Genomic DNA, 22,993 nt, shown 5'->3' with positions numbered 1-22,993 from the left:
GTGACAGTTTTTGACTTAAAGTCGATTTTGTCTGATATAAATAGAGCCACTCCTGCTCTCTTTGGGTTGTCATCTGCATGGAATGCCTCGTTCCATCCCTGACAGGAGGCATCATAGTTCTGCTCTTCTAAAGGGCAATGATTCTAATGTTTCTCTGTGGGTAGGGGGAAAAGGAAAAGACAGAAAAATAATAGAAAATGTGAGACAGTGAATGGCTTTAAGAATTCTTTTCTGTCCTTGCAGACAATGGGCCCTGAAGGAGAAGAGTATTCCTGGGCCAAATCTGCATGCATACACACAGTTTGATCTGCCTGGCTTATGAGGCATTCACATCTAGGCCTTATCTCCCACATGCTAAAAAATGGGCCTATTTGAGTAACATGGGTGCTTCAAAAATCTCTGTGAACTAATTTGAGGGGAAAAGGGCACAGATGCAGAGGTAACTAGAAGGGATCATTAGTCCCCAAAATGCTCTGAAACTAGGGCCTTGCTAGTATTGGATAGAAAGGCAAAAGAGAGCCAGATCTCAGGAACTTGGTTTCACTTATCAACAGACAAATGCTATCCCAGCTTGCATCAGAAGCCATCAGGGACAGTATCAAAAGTTTCATAATTACGGTGCAGTATGAGCTTCCCAAGAGCAAGCTCTGGGAGGATCCGGGTAAGGATTGCCCACCACCCGTGATGCCTCAACAGGGAGGAGCTCCTTGCTTGAAAAGGGAGAAAATTGCCAAACTGAAGAGGAAGGAAACTGAAGGAAGTAGCCACTAAGAAAAAGCAAGATGAACCCAAAGCACAATCAATCCAAGGTAACTGAGAATTCAGGAGAAAACAAATTAGAAAAGTAAACTGATAAGTGTCTATGTAACTCCTTAAAAGGTTTGTTATTAACCAAAAAGTAAAAATCAAATCAGCCAACAACAACCAAAAAAAACCACTAGAAATTAGATGAAGATATCCAATAGTTGAAGACAAATGCATTTTTAAAAAGTAAGGAAAAGACTGGGTGCGGTGGCTCACACCTGTAATCCCAGCACTTTAGAAGCCCAAGGCGGGAAGATTACTTGAGGCCAGGAGTTCGAGACCAGTCTGGCCAACATGGTGAAACCCCATCTCTACTAAAAATACAAAAAATTAGCTGAGCATAGTGGCACATGCCTATAGTCCCAGCTACTCGGGAAGCTGAGGCAGGAGAATTGCTTGAACCCAGGAGGCGGAGGTTGCAGTGAGCCGAGATTACGCCGCTGCACTCCAGCCTGAGCGACAGAGTAAGACTCCATCTCAAGAAAAAAAAAAAGAAAGAAAAAAGAAAAGCAATAAATAAATGTTTCAGTGTTTCATTGTTTCCTACGCTGAGGTGGGAACGAATATTCTCTGAAATTATCTTGTAGATAACCTTTAGAAAATTTAAATTATATCCCATATATTCCAGGCACATTCTCTCAAACAGAGCAAGTTCCCCACTTGCCCCACAAGATGCCACAAGCCTTCTCAAGGCTCCTCTGGGTCATCTGGATTTCACCTCAGCCTTAGTTTCCTGACAACATCCTGTTGTTCCCTCATACTTTTCTTTTTTGCCTCCCTTGTTATTTGTTACCCCGCTTGGAATACTCTTCCTTTTTGATATCTCCAAAGTGTGAATCCACACAACACTGTCCACTTCCTCCAGGAAGTCTACCCTGACCGCTCCCACCTAGTATATCTCTTTCATTCACGTTCTTCTTACACATTCAGTCAGAAACCTACAGCTGCTCTCCATTTGCCACGAGGTTGTTCTCTAAGTTTATATCAAGGTTGTTTGATGAGATCTCAAAAGGCCACTTCCCATTTTTCCCCTAGCTAGCTTTTTAACCCATGTCATGCCTGACATCTAAACGCACTGCTTGATCACTACACAAGGCTGGCCCACAGACTGCTTTGGCACAAAGGCCAAAGACTACCAGGCTCAACGTTAATTCCTGTCTTTCTGGGCCAAGATAAAGCCAGAAGACATAGAGCCATCCACTGATGCACCAGTAAATTAATGACTTTACAAACCAGCATGCATTCTTGCGGGGAGTATGTGCAAGTGGGAAGAAAACTGTCTGGGTACCAAAACCAGTCACCAAGCTGTACATTTACAACTTGTGAACTCTTCAGTATTTATGTAAGGTTTCGATACAAATTTTACATCAGAAAATCACCATGACTCACTCCAGTCTTCTAATTTTCTATTTTTTCCTCCGGGACCTTGCTGGATTTTTTTTTTCTTTTTTTTTTACTCTGAAGATCTACTGGAGAGATGTTCTCATAAAGATAGAGAAAAGGGTCTGGACAAGGTGGCTCACGCCTGTAATTCCAGCACTTTGGGAAGCCAAGGCAGGCAGATCACTTGAGGTCAAAAGTTTAAGACCAGCCTGGCCAACATGTTTAAACCCCATCTCTACTAAAAATACAAAAATTATCTGGGCAATGTGGCAGGCATCTGTAATCCCAGCTACTCAGGAGGCTGAGGTGGGAGAATCTTTTGAACCCGGGAAGCAGAGGTTGCAGTGAGCCAAGAACACGCCACTGCACTCCAACCTGGGTGACAGAGCAAGACTCTGTCTCAAAAAAAAAAAAAAAAATAGAGAGAAAAGGGTCATACTGGGGAAAAGGAACAAACACAGACACACTGAAAAGAATCCAAATGGTTAAGAATACGACAAAGAGAATCAGAGACTATGAAGATTTAATTCGAGGGGGTGGGGATAGAAATAATTTGACACTGCTTTTCGGCTAAATTTATTCTTTACTTGAAAACTTCTGTCTCAGGCACAGTGGCTCACACCTGTCATCTCAGCACTTTGGGCAGCCGAGGCAGATGGATAGCTTGAGCCCAGGAGTTCAAGACAAGCCTGGGAAACATGATGAAACTCCATCTCTACAAAAAATGCAAAAATTAACTAGGTGCGGTGGTGCGCACCTATAGTCCAGCTACTCGCAGATGGGGAGAATCACTTGAGCCTGGGAGGTTGAGTCTGCAGTGGGGCAAGGGTTCAGTAAGCCGAGGTCACACCACTGCACTCCAGCCTGGGCGACAGAGCCAAACTCTGTGTCTAAAAAAAGACTTTTTAATAGAATTTTCATGTTGGCTTGCTGCCCTCTGGTGGGGTTATTAGGGTTTATCACACACACTGTGGAATTCACTCTGGCAATGACCACTAACACAAAATACCGATGGTTCTTGGGCATAACTCTCCCCCGGGGAGGCAGATCTTTGACTTCATGGAGTCAGGAATTTGTTATTGGCCTGGACAACAGAAACGTGTCTGGAAAATCCCCAAATATTTGGAAACGAAATAACACAACTCTAAAAAACCCATGGGTCAAAAAAGAAATCAAAAGGAAATTATGTAGTATTGAATTAAATTAAAATCAAAACAAAATATCAAAATGCATGGGATGCCGCTAAAGCAAGGCTAGGAGAAAATTTACAGAACTAAATGCCTAAAAGGAGCAAGGGTGGGGAGGGGCAGGAGGACAGGATTCAAGAGGGCATGAGAAATATTTTGGAGGTCATATATATGTTCACTATCCTGACTGCGGTGATAGATCCACCCATATATATACAGTCATACGTCACTTAATGACAGGCATAAGTTCCGAGAAAAGCATCGTCAGTGATTTCATCATTATGCCAACATCATAGAATGTGCTTACGCAAAACCTAGACGGTATAGCCTACTACACACCTAGGCTATATGGTCTAGACTCTTACTCCTAAGATGCAGACCTACAAAGCATGTTACTGTATTGAATATTGTAGGCAACTGTAACACAATGGTAAGTATTTGCATATCTAAATATGTCTAAACATAGAAATGGTACAGTAAAAATACAGTATTATAATCTTATGAGACCACCATCATATATGTGGTCTGTCATTGACTGAAATGGCACATGAATACATATATGAGTGTGTCTATATGACTGTCATATATGTGTCATACATATGTCAAAATTTATCAAATTATATACTTTCTATGCCATTTGTTGTATATCAGTCATATCTCAGTAAAGCTGTTTTAAACAACATGTGGCTGCACTATTAGGTAGTACAACTCAAGTGCAATTACTAAGAGAATACTAAAAGCATGTATAATTAACAAGCTAATAAAGGAGTAAGGTGAACTTTCTAAAATTACTTAATTCGTCTAAAAGAAATCAAGAAAGTAAAGTTAATTGATGCCACAAATAAAAAATAACTGGAAATATAGTAGATTTTAGCCCAATTATATTGACAATTACATTAAATGAAAATGGACTAAATACTATAATTTTAAGAAAAGTACTCTCCAGAATACATTTTTCTATAATAAAAGAAAAACTTGAACAATACACCACTTATGGCAGACACATTTCAAGTATAAGAACATAGCAACACTGAAAGTATAAGGATGGAAAAAGATGTACCAACTGATATCATTATACTAATATCACATAAGGCAGACATAAAGGAAAAATGATCCTAATTTAAAATGAGAAATTGACAATCCACAGTCATAGTGTAAGATTTTTATGTTCCCTTCTCGATAATGGGTAAGAAAGACAGACAAGCAGTAGAGTTATACAAGATTTGAACAACACAATTAACCTTGACCTAAATAACATAAAATCTTGACCTAAGTAACATAAAATCAATTATGTTAGTGGCTTTCTTTCCTCATTCATACAGTCACTATAATAATGACTCCTGCATGTGAAGGTTATTATAAGAATCAAATGAGTTAATACATGCAAGTTCTTAGAACAACTCCTGGCATGCAGAGTAAATTCATAATAAGTAGGAACTTAGCCAAGAAATAAAAGCGTAAGTATATTGCTTTCATATAGTGGTCACATTATATAAAAATACATAAATTTTTATAATGTGGTCATATTATCTAAAAATGTGAAATTAGCCGGGTGCAGTGGCTCACGCCTGTAATCCCAGCACTTTGGGAGGCCAAGGTGGGTAGATCACTTGGGCCCAGAAGTTTGAGACCAGCCTGGCCAACATGGTGAGACCCCCCATCTCTACTCAAAATACAAAAAAAAAAAATTAGCCAGGCATGGAGGCAGGTGCCTGTAATCCCAGCTACTCAGGAGGCTGAGACACGAGAATCACCTGAACCCTGGAGGCGGCGATTGCAGTGAGCTGAGATCACGCCACTGCACTCCAGGCCGGGCAACAGAGCAAGACTCCCTCTCAAAAAAAAATAAAAAAGAATAACTTTTCACTATGTGAGCCATTGTCGTTTAGTGCATAATGTCTGCGTACTACCCAGTATCCCCTGCGGCTCCTCCACAGTTGTGGGGTCCCGCACTATAGGAAGACAATGCATTTTAGCTCAGAAACTTGGCTAAATACTTCCCCGATCCACTCATACCAGTGCACAGGGAACAATAATGGATTAATAACCAAAGAGAGGGCAGGAAGGTCCCAACTGGCATCTGCTCCACTCGGCCCACTAGTGTCTAGATAGTAATAGTGTTCACCACTTCTCTTTCCCCCAAACCTCCTCTGGAAATTCCAGGCTTACCTCAATATTCCCAAGGTTCAAGTGACCAACTCAAGGGCTCAGGCGGCCAAGGCCCAACCTCACCTGCCCAGAAAGTGGACGCACCCAGGCGCTGCTCCTGGAAGGAAGGAGAAATGACGGTGAGTAGAAGCCAATGTCAGCCTCTCTGGCTCGGCCCTCCATCTACTGATGTCTTGACCTGCAGCCCACAGCCTCTGGGCAAGGAACTAAAGTCGTTTTGAGCCAGCAGGGTCAGACTTCTAGAAGCAGCCAGTTAAGGTAAAATATCTGTCTTTTACTCCCTGGAAAGCAGTCTGGAGAGGTGGAACCAGCCTAGACTTCAGTATCAGACAGATCCGGATTCAAATCCCGGCTCTGCCTCTCGCTTGCTGAGGAATCTAAACCCCTCCTTTTGCTTCACCCAGCCTCCATCTTTTCACGTGGAAAAGAACTGCTTGGTAAGGTTGCTGTGGGGAGTGAATAAAGCAATATACGTAGTGCTTAATCTCACAGACAGCAGATGCTCCAGAAATGCTAATTCTCTTGCCTACTGGTATTCCTCAGGCAGCCACCAGTCACCTTCTTCTGAAGCTGTTAGCGGGGTACAGGCAGGCAGGAAGCTCAGTCTGAACAACCAGCCTTCAGACCAGCTCAGACACAAGGTGAAACAGAAACCAACAGCTCAGAGTACGTGACTTACCTCCTCCAAACCTTTGCTCCAACCACTGCCACTCCCCCGGGAACGCCCTCCCAGTCTCCTCCCACCCACTGCGGAGAGTGCTCACATTCTCCACCATTTATCACACACTTGTTTCTCACTTCCTGGCCCTGTGAGTTGTCGTTTATTAACTAGTTTATTTTCTTCTTTGAAAAATAAGTTTTTTTAAAAATATACCTTATCTATGCACACAAAGCAGTCCCCCAGTTCATGAATGGATATGCTTGTGGTTTGTATTTGCGTTTTAATTACTAAGCAATCTGGCTCATCCGTTTGTGCAAAGCATTGCCTTAGGTTACAGTGTAGGAAACTGTATTAGCTCATCCTAGCACTGTTATAAAGACATACCTAAGACTGGATAATTTATAATGAAAAGAAGTTTAACTGGCTCACAGTTCCACAGGCTGTACAGGAAGCACAGTGACATCTGCTTCTGGGGAAGCCTCACTGTATTTATTTATTTGAAGGACTGATTTTTTTACAAAGTGAAAACTTCTCCCATGGCCTCTTCAATGCTTCCTTGAGGTCCCCGCTGTTAACATTTTGATTCTTTCAGACTTTCTTCTAGGCTTATAAAGCCATAGTAATTCTTGCTCTGCCACTTACTAGCTGCGTGACCCTGGGCAAGTTACTTAACGTCTCAGTGCCTTCCTTGGCTCATTCATAAAGTAGCTATAATGATTCCTGCATGTGAAGGTTATTATGAGAACAAAATGAGTTAATACATGCAAAATACTTAGCTCCTGGCATGCAAAGACATAAATACATAATAAGTAGGAATGTCGTTTTATATACAGAGAGAGAAAGAGAGACATCACATATACCATTTTGTTTACAAAAGCAGGGTAAGTATACTGTGCCAGTATCAATCATTGTGCTGCATCTGAGCTCCAAGTCCACTCAGTTTTGTTTGGTGACACCGAGCTACATCCCATACATAAAAAGATCTCCTTTGCCAGCCGGCACAATTTTACCGGCTTTGTCAGTAGAGGGCGCCAGAAGGACGGTGCAAGGCCTAGCAGAGGACTGGATTTCTCTTCCGGGTTCTGGTGCTTCTCTTCCTGCTTTTAACGCCATGACTGCCAGCAGCTTGTAGAACCAGTGGTGCTCACCTTCAGGGAACTTTGGCAGCCTCCCAGCGGGCAGCTTCCTGCTCACCAGCCGGGGCTTGCTGACTGCAGACAGCTTGAGTGCTCTTGTAACTTTAGCAGTTAGCCTTCTTTTACTAGTTAATAATTCTTCCTATTACATTTTCCCTTTCAAATTACTGGTGTGCTTTCCATCTCTAACTGGACCCTAACTTTTAGCTCATGCCTAGTATCTATCAGATAGCTTGTAAAATTTATTTATCCATTCCCCTATTGGAGGGAATGTGAGTATTATAGTTTCCAGTTTTAGGCTGTTATACACTGTGCAGTAGTGAACATGTGTTTTTCATCCACACGACTGTTTTTGAAGGAAAAAAAATCCTGGAAGAGGAATAAATTGCTCTGCCATAGGGTTATGCATTTAAGTCTTTGAAAAATGTGAAATTGCTCTCCCTATAAGGTTACACCAATTTATATTTCCAAAAGTAGGTGAAAGTGCCCACTTCCCCACGCCCTCACCAATCATTATTTTTCTTTAACATTTACTAATCTTAGGGGTAGTGTCTCATTGTTTTAGTTTGTTTTGTGCAGTTACTAAGGAGATTGAACATTTTTTCATAACTTCATTGTCAATTTTTATTTTTTCTGTGAAACACATTGCTCATATCCCTTATTCATTTTTTAGTTGGATTGTCGCTTTTTTCTAATTCATAGAAATTCTTCGTTGATTTATTCCTAAAAGCGTGTGTAGTTTTACAGATTTTATTAAGGGCCTTCATTCTTAGTTATGTAGCAAATATTCTCCCCTGATTCATTTCATGTCTTTTTTTATGTGATAAAATACACATAACATAAAAGTTACCATTTTCATCATTTTAAGTGTACAGTTCAGTAACATTAAGTACATTAATACTGACGTGTAACCACCACTCATCTCCAAAACATCTTCATCTTCCTAACCTTCATTGTATGTCTTTAAATTCATTCTTTGTGTCTTATATTATACAAAAGTTTTACATTTTTATCTATTCTAATTTATCAACCTTTTCCTTTATGACTTCTGGCTTTTACATCTTGTGTAGGGAAATTTTTGCTGGTGCTGTATTTTCTATACTTTCTTTTAATACCTTTCTAGACTTGTTTTAACATTTATCTCTTTAAGCCATTTGGCATTTTTGTGCTGGTATGCATGGTCTGAGGTGGGCTTCTAACTTTACTTTCTTGCAGGTGGGGACCCGATTATCCTAACACCTTTTTTAAAAAATCCATCTTTTCTCCTGATGCAGTGGCTCACGCTTGTAATCCCAGCACTTTGGGAGGCCGAGGCAGGCGGATCACGAGGTCAGGAGATCGAGACCATCCTGGCTAACACAGTGAAACCCCGTCTCTACTAAAAACACAAAAAATTAGCCGGGCGTGGTGGTGGGTGCCTGTAGTCCCAGCTACTCGGTAGGCTGAGGCAGGAGAATCGCTTGAACCTGGGAGGCAGAGGTTGCAGTGAGCCGAGATCGCGCCACTGCACTCCAGCCTGGGTGACAGAGCGAGACTCATCTCAAAAAAGAAAAGGCCGGGCACGGTGGCTCACGCCTATAATCCCAGCACTTTGGGAGGCCAAGGTGGGTGGATCACGAGGTCAGGGGTTCGAGACCAGCCTGACCAACATGGTGAAACCCCGTCTCTACTAAAAAAAATACAAAAAAATTAGCTGGGCGTGGTGGCGGGCACCTGTAATCCCAGCTACTCAGGAGGCTGAGGCAGGAGAATTACTTGAACCCAGGAGGCAGAGGTTGCAGTGAGCCGAGATCGTGCCACTGCACTCCAGCCTGGGCAACAGAGCAAGACTCTGTCTCAAAAAAAAAGGTAGTGTCTCAAAAAAAAGAAAAAAATCCATCTTTTTAAAATTATTTTATTATGTCACTTTTGCCAAAAAGTACCTGCCTTCTCTCCCAAAGCAGATTATCATTTCCTAGAAGGGAGGGACGTTTCTTGTATCCATAAGTTTCCTCCTGACCTGGCAGATAGTACATGTTATACATGTTGGTTGGTGGTATGACTGATAGGAAGCTGAATGAGAACTAGCACATTTTTAACGAAGCAAAGCAGCAGGTATCAGAACTCAGAATCAGATAAAAGCTGTCCCCCAATTCATGAATGGATATGCTTGTGGTTTGTATTTACATTTTAATTACTAAGCAATCTGTCTCATCCCTTTGTGCAAACCATTGCCTTAGGTTACAGTGCAGGAAACTGTATTAGCTCATCCTCACACTGTTACAAAGAAATACCTAAGACTGGATAATTCATAAGGAAAAGAGGTTTAATTGGCTCACAGTTCCACAGGCTGTACAGGAAGCATAGTGGCATCTGCTTCTGGGGAAGCCTCAGAGAGCTTTTATTCATGGCAGAAGGCAAAGCAAGGGCAGGCACCTTACATGGCAGGAACAGGACCAAGAGAGTGGAGAGGTGCCACACACTTTTAAACAACCAGATCTCATGAGAGCTCTATCACAAGAACAGCACCAAAGGCATGGTGCTAACCCATTCATGAAGGATCCATCCCCATGATCCAATCACCTCCACCAGGCCCCAGCTCTGACACTGGGGATTACCTTGACATGTGATTTGGGCAGGGACACACATCCAAACCATATCAGAAACAGAGGATGGGTAAGATATTGTTTCTGCTCTTATGAAGTTTGTGATCCCTAAATGCCCATCCCTAAGGTGCTAGTTGGAGCACTGATGATCCATACATTCAGTGGAGCTGTAGCAGTCATGAAAAGGATCAAGCAGATCTATATGTTCTGTTGCCCAGGCTGGAGTGCAATAGCGCGATCTCGGCTCACTGCAACCTCCGCCTCCCAGGTTCAAGCGATTCTCCTGCCTCAGCCTCCCTAGTAGCTGGGATTACAGGCATGTGCCACCACGCCTAGCTAATTTTGTATTTTTAGTAGAGATAGGGTTTCTCCACGTTGGTCAGGCTGGTCTCGAACTCCTGACATCAAGTGATCCACCCGCCTTGGCCTCCCAAAGTGCTGGGATTACAGGCATGAGCCACCCACCTGGCTCCAAGATATGTTAAATGAGCTAACCAAGGTGCAAAACAGTCTGCTAGTGTTTGTGGGGGGAAAATGAGGGAAGGACACAAATACACATATGCTTATCTCTGGAAGAATATTCAAAACATTAGAAACAATAATTATCTCCATAAAAGGCACTGAAGGTTTGGGGGACAGTGTGAAATTCACTTTTCCCCATGGACCATTTGTTTAAATTGTTTAACCATCTGCCTGTAGTTCTATTTCTAAATAAAGAAAATGGGAATTTTAGAAGTATGTTTACGATGAAACGAGAAAGATGACACAGGTACACGTGAAACAGTAGGGGAACAGAAGAGTGCCAAGTTCAGAAGTATCAACTTTGTGACTCCAGAATAGCAAGATGGTGCTGTAAAGGGAGGTTTCCGTCTTGCTGTAGGGCGTTGTCAATCTCAGGCGATGTGGCTGGAGGGCAGGCAGAAGGAAGCCTCTGGAAAGAACTAGGAAACGCTGCTCCACCTGTGCATGGGGGTGGAGATGTCTGTGCAGAGATGGCCATGGGCAGGGAGGTTGCTGAGATCTGAGTCTGTTTAGCGCCGCACACTGTTCTCTTCCTGCCCCTGATTTCCATTGTCTTTTCCAGAAATTTCAACATCCTACTGAGCACAAAGAGAAATAAAAGGGGAACTTTGACTGAGTGGTTTTTCACACACAGGGACCTGGAGAGGCTGGACACCGGCATAGCTTTTTTATGGGCAGCTGTACTTTCAATTCCTGGCAGAATGACTCATATTTCTCATCAGTAATGGAGCAGTCTATTTTTTTATTTGTTTACAATCTTCGAGATAAACCAAGCCCATTTCTCACAGGCCTGGAACTGTTGATAAAGTTGGCTTGTCGTTGATGTTTCAAGATGGTAACTCAAGTGGAGAGGCCGTGGCTCCTATCTCCAAGACTACTTAGTTTCTCTGGGCCTTGATTTTCGGATCTGTAAAATGGGAACTAAAACACTTCTACATCACTCTCACGAACATTTTTAGCAGCAACAGGTGGCTAAACCCAAGGGCTGGAGTTGTTAATTTGGCAGCAGCAAGAAGCCCCAGGCCAAAACTGGCTCACTGTGCCCTTGCAGTGTGGCCAGACTGAGCCTTCAGAAAGGCATGAGTGGTAGGGGTGAAGATTCTTACTCTCTCATGCCTTCTGCCCTAGTGGAAGGATCCTTCCGAAGTTTCTAAGGAATTTTTTTTTTTTTAGAGGGAGTCTCGCTGTGTCGCCTAGGTTGGAGTGTAGTGTCACTGGCACGATCTCAGCTTACTGCAACCTCCACCTCTCAGGTTCAAGCTATTCTTGTACCTCAGCCTACTGCGTAGCTGGGACTACAGGCATACATCACTACACCCGGCTAATTTTTGTATTTTTAGTACAGACAGGGTTTCACCATGTTGGCCAGGCTGGTCTCATACTCCTGGCCTCAAGTGATCTGCCTGCCTTGGCCTTCCAAAGAGCTGGGATTACAGATGTGAGCCACCATGCCCTGCCTCTAAAGATCTTTTTGAAGGTTCTTCAAATGGTGAAATAGCAGCCTGATCCAATAGAGTGCTGAGCTTCTAATTGTGCATTCTGAGTGGAGGAATGCCAGCAGCAATTTGGGCGTTGTGGGTGTCATGGTCAAGATGACTGATTCTGTAGAGGAACCCCTTACACTGATTTGTTAGAAACCGGTTTAGGGGCCGGGAGCGGTGGCTCACACTTGTAATCCCAGCACTTTGGGAGACCGAGACGGGCAGATCACAAGGTCAGGAGATCAACACCATCATGGCTAACACAGTGAAACCCCATCTCTACCAAAAATACAAAAAAACAGCTGGGCATGGTGGCAGGCGCCTGTAGTCTTAGCTACTGGGGAGGCTGAGGCAGGAGAATGGCATGAACCTGGGAGGCGGAGCTTGCAGTGAGCCGAGATCGTGCCACTGCACTCCAGCCTGGGCAACAGAGCGAGACTCCATCTCAAAAATAAATAAATAAAAAATCAAATTAAATTAAAAAAAGAAACCGTTTGGGATCTTCAGAAGTGTCATAAGGGAGTTTCCTATCTGCAGCTTGCTTCCTGTTCTGGAGATTATATCCAGATCATTATTTTGCAACAGGGATGGCTCAGGGCAATAAAAAGTGCGTCAATACCCCTTATCCTTGCTTTGGCAACACTGATCATATTAATTACAGCCACAGAAATCACCACCAAAAACACAGACAGGTACTAGATTGGAAAAACATACTCTGCCCGAGAGGGCAAAGCTTCCCTGCAAACCTGGCCAAGTATTCAACAAGCCAAAAAATCACCCAGTCTGGTGGCTAAATTCCATTAATCAGCACTGAGACACAAAAAGGATTAAAGTAAAAAGAGAATATCCCCCCATCTAACACTCAGTTGAAGATATAAAACATGACTGATGCATTTGAAGCCCCTGTAATTCCTCCCCATTGGCATGTTCCTCCCTGTCTCCCCAAGCCCCAATCCCATCCCAGGCAACTACTACTCTAAACTTCTCATCACCCCCATGCATCTGTATATTTGTACAATATACATATTAATTTATAAGCAACATAAAAGACTCTTATGTGTATTTTAACATTATATAAATCATATCATATTATATATATTATTTGCTCAGTATTATGTTACTGATACATATATTTAAACTGTATGAAATTGCCAATATTTGGCTGTTTCTGATCTAGAAGAATGGCAATTTCATATGGTTCAGCCTAATAATTCTAATTAATTTTATTTCACTACTTGATAGTATTCCTTTATATGACTATACTACAATTTATCTATCCTCCTCCTGATGAATATATAGATTGTGTTGCTTCTTTTTATTTCTTTGTGCTTTTACAAACAATGCTGCTCAGAAAACTAACACTCCTCCTTATCTCCTGGTACATGTGCAAGATTTCTTTTGGGGCAAGGCGTGGTGGCTCACGCCTATAATTTCAATACTTTGGGAGGCTGAGGCAGGAAGATTTGCTTGAGGCCAGGAGTTCGAGACCTTCCTGCACAACATAACAAGACCCTGTCTCTACAAAACAATGTTTTTAAGTTTATTTTGGGACATAGATCCAAAAATGGAATTGCTAGATTTTACTGTGTGCAAATTTCCAACATTTATAAATATTGCAAATTGCTCTCTAAAATGATTCTGTCAATTTACATTTCCTAGATCGATGTGATAGAGTTCCCTTTGCTCTGTATCTTCACCCATACTTGGTACTGACAGAATTTTAAATGTTGATAATATGATGGACATAAAATGCTATCTCACTGTGGCTGTATTTTTCAAATTCGCTGATGACCAAAGAGAATGGTTATGTTTTCATATGTTTATTGCTCATTGGTATTTCCTTTTAATTACTGATTCATATTTTTTGCTCATCTTTGAACTAGTTTATATTTTTGCCCATCTAGGTTGGATTGTTTAATATTTTATGGATTTGTAGAAGATTACATATATAGTATATGTATGTATATCTCCTTTATCAGTTATACAACGTGGCAGATATCATTTCCCAGTTTGTGGCTCATCCCTCAGGTTTTGTTTTGTTTTTGTTTTTGTTTTTGTTTTGAGACAGAGTCTCACTCTGTCACCCAGGCTGGAGTGCAGTGGCATGATCTTGGCTCACTGCAACCTCCACCTCCCAGGGTCAAGCAATTCTTGTACTCCAGCCTCCCATGTAGCTAGGATCACAGGCATGCGCCACCATGCCCAGCTAATTTTTTTTTAGTAGAGACAGGTTTCACCAAGTTGGCCAGGCTGGTCTTGAACTCCTGACCTCAAGTGATCTGCCCGCCTCGGCCTCCCAAAGTGCTGGGATTACAGGTGTGAGCCACCACACCCCGGCCTCATCCTTCAATTTTTTAATGTTTTTGATGTTTTAAAATAGTCAAGAAGCAAGTGTTTCTTCTTAAATTCACAAATGCCAGCTCCATAGTGGGTTATCAAGGGAAAAGGTGGGGCTTCTCAGGAAATATCTCTAACATTTTAGGTTGAGATCATAGAGAATTCGATGATTAGTAAAACAGACCAAGAGTGCAAAAGGGTGATATAACCAGGGAAATGTCACAGCATTGCCGAAACCCCTGAAAGCCCGTTGGAGGTTTGTGGTCATTGGTTTGAAACGACACCTGTCTGCAACATGGAAGGTTTTTACCCCAGCCACATCCTGGAATTCCAGTACAAATTTGGAGGACACGGATTTACAGGATTAGCCAGAGTTGGGATTCTACCACCTCAGTGGAACTGAGGGAAAGGCAAGGTTGTTGGTGGGTACAGGAGACTTTAACAAAGACACGTGGACTCTAAGCTGAGTGAAGAGGGAGTGAGGGGCAGTCCTGACATCGGGAAGATGATAAATAGGGTCAATCAACCTAACTGGAAGCCCCGGTGGCACTGAAGATCCTTGAAGGGAAGGTCCTAGAAGAAGCAAGATGGAATGATGGGAGGTGGTTGTCAGAGAGGGACATGCTTGGAATTGAAACGTGAGTGAAAGTACAGATGGTAGTAATGACAAAGTTTACTGGATGCATGATTGGGGGGACATAGAGGATACACTCACTGAAAAAGGGTGGGGAAAAATCTGTGACAAACGCAGAGTGAATAATGGGAAAATACATAGCAAAATAGAATTATAAGTAAATGTACTTTTTTCTTTGTGTGTTTTTGTATTTCCCAAATATTCCATAATGAACATACATTACTATGTAATCAGAAAAAAGTTATCAAATAAAATTCCCTTATTTATTAGTAAGTCCATTTCTACTATTTACCAGTACTCAGCTCAAAATCTCACAAAGTTATTTCCATTCTAGAATTTCACCAGTATTTCCCAGGCATTTTACAGAATCACTTAAAATGAGACCTAATGAGACATATAAGTTTCACAGCATATGTTCTTTCAAGAAATACCTATCTGAAATATGTATGTAGAAGTGGGGAGGACTGGGTATACAGTGGACAGAGTTGGGGGCAAAACTCTTCTTGAACACCTTTATTTTCTTATCGTCAAACCATACAAATATCTTTATAAAAATATTACTGGCCGGGCGCGGTGGCTCACGCTTGTAATCCCAGCACTTTGGGAGGCTGAGGCGGGCGGATCACGAGGTCAGGAGATCGAGACCACGGTGAAACCCCGTCTCTACTAAAAATACAAAAAAATTAGCTGGGCGTGGTGGTGGGCGCCTGTAGTCCCAGCTACTCAGGAGGCTGAGGCAGGAGAATGGAGTGAACCCAGGAGGCGGAGCTTGCAGTGAGCCAAGATGGAGCCACTGCACTCCAGCCTGGGCAACACAGCAAGACTCCATCTCAAAAAAAAAAAAAAAAAAAGAGTTTCATTTTTAAAAAACACCTGCCTGTAGCCCCAGCTGCCACTGAGGAGGTTCAGGTGGGAGGATCACTTGAGCACAGGAGGCAGAGGCTGCAGTTAGCCAAGATGATATCACTGCACTCCAGCCTGGGTGACACAGTGAGACTCTGTCTCAAACAAAACAAAACTAAACTAAACTAAATTTAAAAATTTGGTTCCTATTCAAAATTCAAAGATACAAATGTGTTGTTACATTCTTATCACATCCTTAAGAGCAAACTGCAGACTTCCAACAAAACTGAAACCCTACCAGAAAAAAGTTAAATGATTTGTCACACACAACGCAAATCTCACCAGAGGACAGTTACACTTGTTTGGTATGGCTCCGGAGTTTAGAACGAAAATGAGTGGTTTTAAATAGTTTCTAAGGAGGCAGAAACAGAGAACAGAGAAGAGAACCATTAAAGCTGTCCAAAAGTGAAACCAGGTGGCTTGGAGGGACAGGGCGGCAAATCCAGAGATACAAAGAATTGCAAATCCTCCAGAAATGGCTTCGAGGCTTCAGCAAGTCACTTAGCACTCTGAGGGCTGGACTGCAGGGTCACTGGGGTCCTTTCAAGCTCCCAAATCCATGCCCCCACTTGTGGTGAGTTCCCTCCGCTAGAAGGGTTCAGCAGAGGTGAGGGACGGTGCAGGAGGAGTCTGTTACGGAATGAGAGGTTGGAGTGAAGCAAGCTTCAAACAGATTAACCACTGGCACCTGAAGACCTCTAGCTACAGACGCCCATCCACACTACATTAAAAAGTCCAAGGTAAAGTTCATCCCTTTCTATAGGCAGGCCCCAGAACATGAGCTGTCATTGTGTGGCAGTACTCAAATATGAAGCAGTCGCCCCGAAGAGCCAGGACACACCTCTGTGAAGTTTTAAAGATTATCACCAAAAAGAATTAAAGCACTTAAAAATGAAGGTGGAGAGCTCAGAGGCTCTGAGAACAAATTTACAAACACCTAAGGGCCCAAGAATTCCAGGTTGAGAACAAGTTGACCAGATCACTCAGAAAGCATCAGATCTGGAAGGTTCTGTGAATCATGTATGGCACAAAAATTACCTGTATGAGGTAAACTTATAGTTTAGTTTACCTCTGCGGGGATTTGATCATTATTGATTAAGGGTGGCTATTCGGCAACATTAACCATTGTATTGTACCAGTCACTGGGTCGGTACCGCAGCGTACCAGATGCTTATATGTTTAACACCGCCTGGGCATAGGTGGAATAGAATGCATTGCTAAGGGTAAGCCCCATGATATCCAACCTGCCCACCACCATTGTGAATCCCTGAAGCAGAGGCCAGTAGGTGCTATGGCTCTAATAAAAATAAACACCAGTAGTTAAATAACTGTCACATTTGTAATAACAATTTACCAAATGTTTTCATGTCTTTAATTTTGTTTGGCAGTATCCAAACTTTTATGAAAGAAAGAATGAATGAGGCCAGACACAATGGTTCACTCCGCTGGGAGGCCAAAGTGGCCTGGCCAACATGGCAAAACCCTGTTTCTGCTAGAAATATGAAAATTAGCCAGGCATGGTGGTGCACACCTATAATCCCAGCTACTCAGGAGGGTGAGGCAGGAGAATCACTTGAACCCAGGAGACGAAGGTTGCAGTGAGCCAAGATCCCACCACTACACTCTAGCCTGGGTGAGAGAGCAAGACTTTGTCAAAAAAAAAAAAAAAGAATGAATAAAAGAGAGGAAGGCGAAAGAGAGAAACATTTAATTACAGCCCTTGTAGGTGAGTACAACTAGGCAAAATATATAGGAACCTCACTCAGTCTACCTATTCCCCTCCTAAACGTCTTGGCATACAATGACTATCACTGCTGTCAAATAGCTGTGATCAAATCACCTGTTATTCCTGAACTCGAAATTCACACAGACATGCACACACAAATACAGACAAGCATAATGTTTCCCAAAATCTTGGAGGGCACACTCTACCAACTGTGTACCCCTCCTACTGAGGAGGAAGGAGCCAAGGATGACTATGTTCTGGTGTCTGGGTAGATCCACGACTGACAGCTGTAAACGTCCAGGGACCTCCGAAGTGCTTGCTGGAGGCCTCTAAAAACAACGTTTCCTGATTCTAGAATTTAATCTTGCACAAGCACTAAGTTCTAGCAAAACAGAAATACGAAATACACCAGAGGCCCAAAACTTAAACATCAAACCCCAAATGCTCCTGATGAAGGAGGTTTCACTCGCGTCCGCGTGAAGAGACCACCAAACAGGCTTTGTGTGAGCGATAAAGCTTTTTAATCACCTGGGTGCAGGCGGGCTGAGTCTGAAAAGAAAGCCAGCGAAGGGAGATAGGGGTAGGGCCGTTTTATAGGATTTGGGTAGGTAGTGGAAAATTACAGTCAAAGGGGGTTGTTCTCTGGCTGGCAGGGATGGGGGCCACAAGGTGCTCAGTGGGGAAGCTTTTGAGCCAGGATGAGCCAGGAGAAGGAATTTCACAAGGTAATGTCATCAGTTAAGGCAGGAACAGGCCATTTTCACTTCTTTTGTGATTCTTCAGTTACTTCAGGCCATCTGGATATATATGTGCAGGTCACAAGGGATATGATGGCTTAGCTTGGGCTCAGAAGCCTGGCAGGAGGTTTTATCAACAGCATTTTGTCCAACTGAACTCAGAGCCAAGAGCTGGCCTTCTGCTGCTGTGGACATCACGAACCAGTGAGGGAAGAATTAGATCTTACTCAGAGTATGTCAGGGGTAGTGCTAGTGCTGAGTTGCTGCTAATAAAGTCAGCTGGAATTACGCACAAAGAAACTTAAGTCCTGCTATTTCTGTTGAAGTTACAACCAGAAGACCCTACCACCTAAAGGCCTTTATATGCACCTCAGCACAGTTAGATTTAAATAGATGCACACATACACATTCTTTTCCGTCTTCCCAACAGCTAATGTTTTCTCTACAGACAAGGCTGAAAAAAGCTAGCTTGATTTAGTTAGTGTATCTGAGCAAAGGAATCCCAGGACAAAATGGAAATACAGGGCTTTGATCTCCAGACCCTTTGCTCTTTCCTCGGTACCTCACCATCCTTCACTTGCCTTCACATGTCAGTTCTGCCAACTGGACAAAGACTGTAACCACTAGATTTTAGCCCTGACTGTTATGAACACGGTTTTGGGAGATCATCCTGACACATGTGTAAGAATTAAAGAAAGAGGAAAGAAACATGAAAGGTGGCTTGACAGCCAAGGACAGGTTTATTTTAGAGAAAACAAATTTGAAAGGGGCTTCTGGCCGAGTTAGGTCAGAGCCCACTCACTTACAGACTAAGAGTTTTTAAGGATTTAGGGTAGGAGAGTTTATCAGAGGCTTGGATTGCTTCTATGTCTCTTTCCTGTGTTTATCTGGGAGGGAGAGTTGTGTGTCCATTCCCATACAATATTTCTGCAGCTGTAGGTATACCCCGCCCCCCTCCAGTCTGCTTTTAGCTTCCCTATCTTAGTGCACCTGAAGGGAAAGGAATGTGCTTATTAAGGCCCATTGTTTTACTGGAACCCATTGTATGAAGGCAAAGTTTGGCAGTTACCCAAGAGACTTCCCCCACCCCCGCCACCTCCCTCTGTGCCAGAGCTGTCTTATCTGTATTTTACTCTCTTCTCTTTCTGGCTGCTTGCTGTTAGAAGAGAAGTGATTTCCTTGAAATGCATGAGGCTAGAAAGGGAACTGGAACTTAAAGTGGCGGTGTTTGTCCAAGATGACGGTGCTCCTGCCCTGTCAATATGGATTAGACATTCCCTCTGTCAAGCTACATTCAAATCCACGTGACAATCAGAGACATCAGAACAGTGTTCTTGTGAATATTCTTATAACAAATTTACTGTACATGAATTTGACTTTCACATAAATAATTATAAATGCAGGCACCACTGAGAGTTGTTGTTCTTCATTCCTTTACATTTTTTTATGAGCATTCACATATCAAATGAAACACTCCTAATGCCCTTCCACGCCCTAAGGCATTCCAGTTCACCTGGCTGAAGTCAAATCCAGTAAATGAGGACTGCGAGCAGGTTGTTCACATCCCCAGGCCTCAGCTGCCTCATCTATAAATGAAGGCGTTAACTACAGGACTTTGGATCTCCCTTGAGGGCTCACCTTCAAGGATTCAAAATACAGTTCCAGGAATTAACAAAGAAAAAGTTCCTCCAGAAATTGAAAAAAAAAAAAAAAAAAAAGCTCAAGTACATAAAAATGTTGAAAATCTTAATGAAGAAAGCATCAAGGCGTCCTTACAGAACCACTCCCTTCAGGCAAGCCAGATATCTCCTCTGCCAAGAAGAGCCCAGTGATCCTGAGAACAGCTTCAGTTCTCAGAACAGAACAGCCTCTCTCCTCATCCCTCGGGCCAGAGGAGCAAAGTGTAGTAGCAGTGACAAGGTGGGGACTGTCCACTGCAGTCTACTGCATCTGCCAGCCCTGAGGACATCCGGCCAAGAGAAAGGTGCTGGCCTGTAGACTGAGTCCTGATTCAAGCTTTGCCTGAAGCCAGTGCTATCCACTCCTGGGTTTCCATGTGAAAAAGGCAATAAATTCCCTTCTATGCTTCAGTCAATTTGAATTGGGTGTTCTGTCAATGGCACCTGAAAGGTTCCAACCCCAACATTGAATTTTTTTTTTTTTAAATAAGGTCTCGCCCTGTTGCCCAAGCTGGAGTGCAGCTGTGTGATCTTGGCTCACCGCAGCCTCTACCTCCTGGATTCAAGAGATTCTCCTGTCTCAGCCTCCCGAGTAGCTGGGATTACAGGTGCTCGCCACCACACCTGGCTAATTTTTGTGTTTTTAGTAGTGATGAGGTTTGGCCGCATTGGCCAGGCTGGTCTCGAACTCCTGACCTCAAGTGATCTGCCTGCCTCGGCCTCCCAAGGTACTGGGATTACACGCATGAGCCACCACACCCAGTCCAACATGGAATATGACATCAGGTTGTAAAGTTTCTGCTTGCAGAGCAGCTGAGCGTAAATGAGCCATCATCTTCCTACAGGGAAACCTGTCTCTAACCAAATAAAAACTTCCTACGTGAGCACCTTCCTCACACAAAAGCAGGAAATGGGCCTGGCATAGACCAAATTTTCACCTCACTAGATGTGCAGAAGAGAAGTCTTAGGAAGGGGGAGATCAGAGAGAGAGGGCGGGTGGACTGTGACTTCATTGTCCAACGTTCAAGGCTGTGCAGAGGGGACACAGGATTATAACTAAGGGGTAGTTGTCTAGAGAGGCAATCTAAGCTCAGTCTAGGCTAAGAACATGGTTCTTTGAACACCAAGGAACCTTAAAATGTACCTGGTCCCCAGGCCAGGCACAGTATTTCATGCCTGTAGTCCCAGAACTTTGAGAAGCTGAGGTGGGAGGATCGCTTGAGCCCAGGAGTTTCAGACCAGCTTAGACAACATAGTGAAACTCCATCTCTACAAAAAAATACAAAAGTTAGCTGTGCATGGACACACACGTGTAGTCTCCGCTACTTGGGAGGCTGAGGTGGGAGGATCGCTTGAACGTGGGAGGTCAAGGCTGCAGTGAACGGTGATCCCACCACTGCACTCCAGCCCAGGTGATGGAGCAACTCTGTCTCAAAAAAAAAGTACTTGCACAAACCAAAGCCAATTACTCTCTCTTCAGGGTAGACATCCAAAACCAAGGCTACAATCCAAGTCTTCGCGGTGCCTCACGCCTGTAATCCCAGCACTTTGGGAGGCCAAGGCGGGTGGATCATGAGGTCAGGAGATCAAGACCATCCTGGCTAACTTGGTGAAACCCCGTCTCTACTAAAAATACAAAAAAAAAAAAAATAGCCGGGCATAGTGGCGGGCGCCTGTAGTCCCAGCTGCTCAGGAGGCTGAGGCAGGAGAATGGCGTGAACCCGGGAGGCGGAGCTTGCAGTGAACCGAGATGGCACCACTGCACTACAGCCTGGGCAACAGAGTGAGGCTCCATCTCAAAAAAAAACAAAAAAAAACAAAAAAACAAAAAAACAAAAAATGAAAGTTTTCTGGCCAAGTGTGGTGGCTCATGCCTATAATCCCAGTATTTTGGGGACAGAGGTGGGAGGATCACTTGGGCCTAGGAGTTTGAGACCAGCCTGTGCAACAAAGTGAGATCCCTCCATCTCTACAAAAAATAAAGAATAAAAAATATCCAGGCATGGTGGTACACACCTGTGGTCCCCGCTACTTGGGAAGCTGAGGTGGGAGGATAGCTTGAGCCCGGGAAGTCGAGACTACAGTGAGCCCTGATTGCCCCCCTGCACTCCAGTCTGGGTGACAGAATGAGACTGTCTCCAAAAAAAAGGAAGTAAAAAAGAAAGTTTTCTAACATTTAGACTTGTCAAAAGAAAAAGAAAATCAGAATTGACTGTATCAGAAAACAGGGTGTTTCCTGTTTCTAGAATGACAGGTGGAGACCACCGATTCCTGTGCTGGGCAGGAGGCTGGAGGATACAGCCAAAGATTCGTTTGAGGTCTAAGAACCAACGAAAACTCTCTGCTACAATGAAAGTGCATTCAGGGGCACGGGGAATACTAGTTTTTTCCTTAGTGTGAAAGCAGGCTGGGGCATCTGTTTCTTTGTTCCCTGTTTGTCCACTCGCCGACTCACATCATCGTTGACAGCAGTGAGGATGGATAAGATGTCTTCACATCTGCAACGAAGAAGAAAACAAAATTTTTTTTTACAGAGTCTCACTCTGTCGCCCAGGCTGGAGTGCAGTGGTGCGATCTCAGCTCACTGCAGCCTCCACCTCATGGATGCAGGTGATTCTCATGCCTCAGCCTCCCGAGTAGCTGGGATTACAGGTGCCTGCCACCACACTCGGCTAATTAGTAAAGACAGGCTTTCACCATATTGCTTGCCCAGGCTGGTCTCGAACCCCTGACCTCAGGTGATCTGCCTACCTCAGCCTCCCAAAGTGCTGGGATTACAGGCATGAGCCACTGTGCCTGGCCCAGAGAAGAAACTTTTTTCAATCAGGAGGTAGAAACCACACACCAGGTCTTAGAAAAGACACCAGCTACCATGTACCAGGTCTTAGATCAACAAATATGCAGCAGATGCCACAGATACCAACAATGCCCTCTCTATCTCTAGTCTTGGGAGAGATACAAAGATAAACATGACACAAGTCCTGAAGTTAAACACTTAGAATGCAGATATGAAACATTTACCGAGGATGGCATATACACAATATTCATA

General features: G+C 43.4%; 2 protein-coding genes across 4 annotated transcripts in view; both read right to left on the bottom strand.

Moving 5' to 3' along the window:
• CASP8 (caspase 8) overlaps positions 1–6,213 on the bottom strand; it is a 51,191-nt gene extending 44,978 nt beyond the window's left edge. The window contains exons 1-2 of the mRNA XM_012501878.2: positions 6,034–6,213; positions 5,544–5,640 (exon numbers count right to left, since the gene is read on the bottom strand). The gene's annotated coding sequence lies outside the window, so the exon portion shown is untranslated. The remainder of the gene's footprint in view (positions 1–5,543; positions 5,641–6,033) is intronic.
• A 4,330-nt stretch (positions 6,214–10,543) lies between these two features.
• The window catches only part of CASP10 (caspase 10), a 51,894-nt gene continuing 39,444 nt past the window's right edge, over positions 10,544–22,993 (bottom strand). For 2 of the 3 annotated variants that reach the window (XM_012499457.2, XM_030803585.1), the window contains exon 10: positions 21,944–22,442. In XM_012499457.2, the coding sequence (XP_012354911.1) occupies positions 22,289–22,442 (154 nt within the window). In that variant the 3' untranslated portion in view covers positions 21,944–22,288. Of the gene's footprint in view, positions 11,023–21,943; positions 22,443–22,993 lie in introns of those variants that run through there. The other variant, XM_030803586.1, reaches the window with a different exon arrangement.

This window comes from Nomascus leucogenys, chromosome 22a (genome assembly GCF_006542625.1).
Source record: "Nomascus leucogenys isolate Asia chromosome 22a, Asia_NLE_v1, whole genome shotgun sequence".
Classification (NCBI taxonomy): Eukaryota; Metazoa; Chordata; class Mammalia; order Primates; family Hylobatidae; genus Nomascus; species Nomascus leucogenys.
The sequence above is the reverse complement of the archived record's forward strand: the minus strand, read 5'-3'. Positions and strand labels throughout refer to the sequence as shown.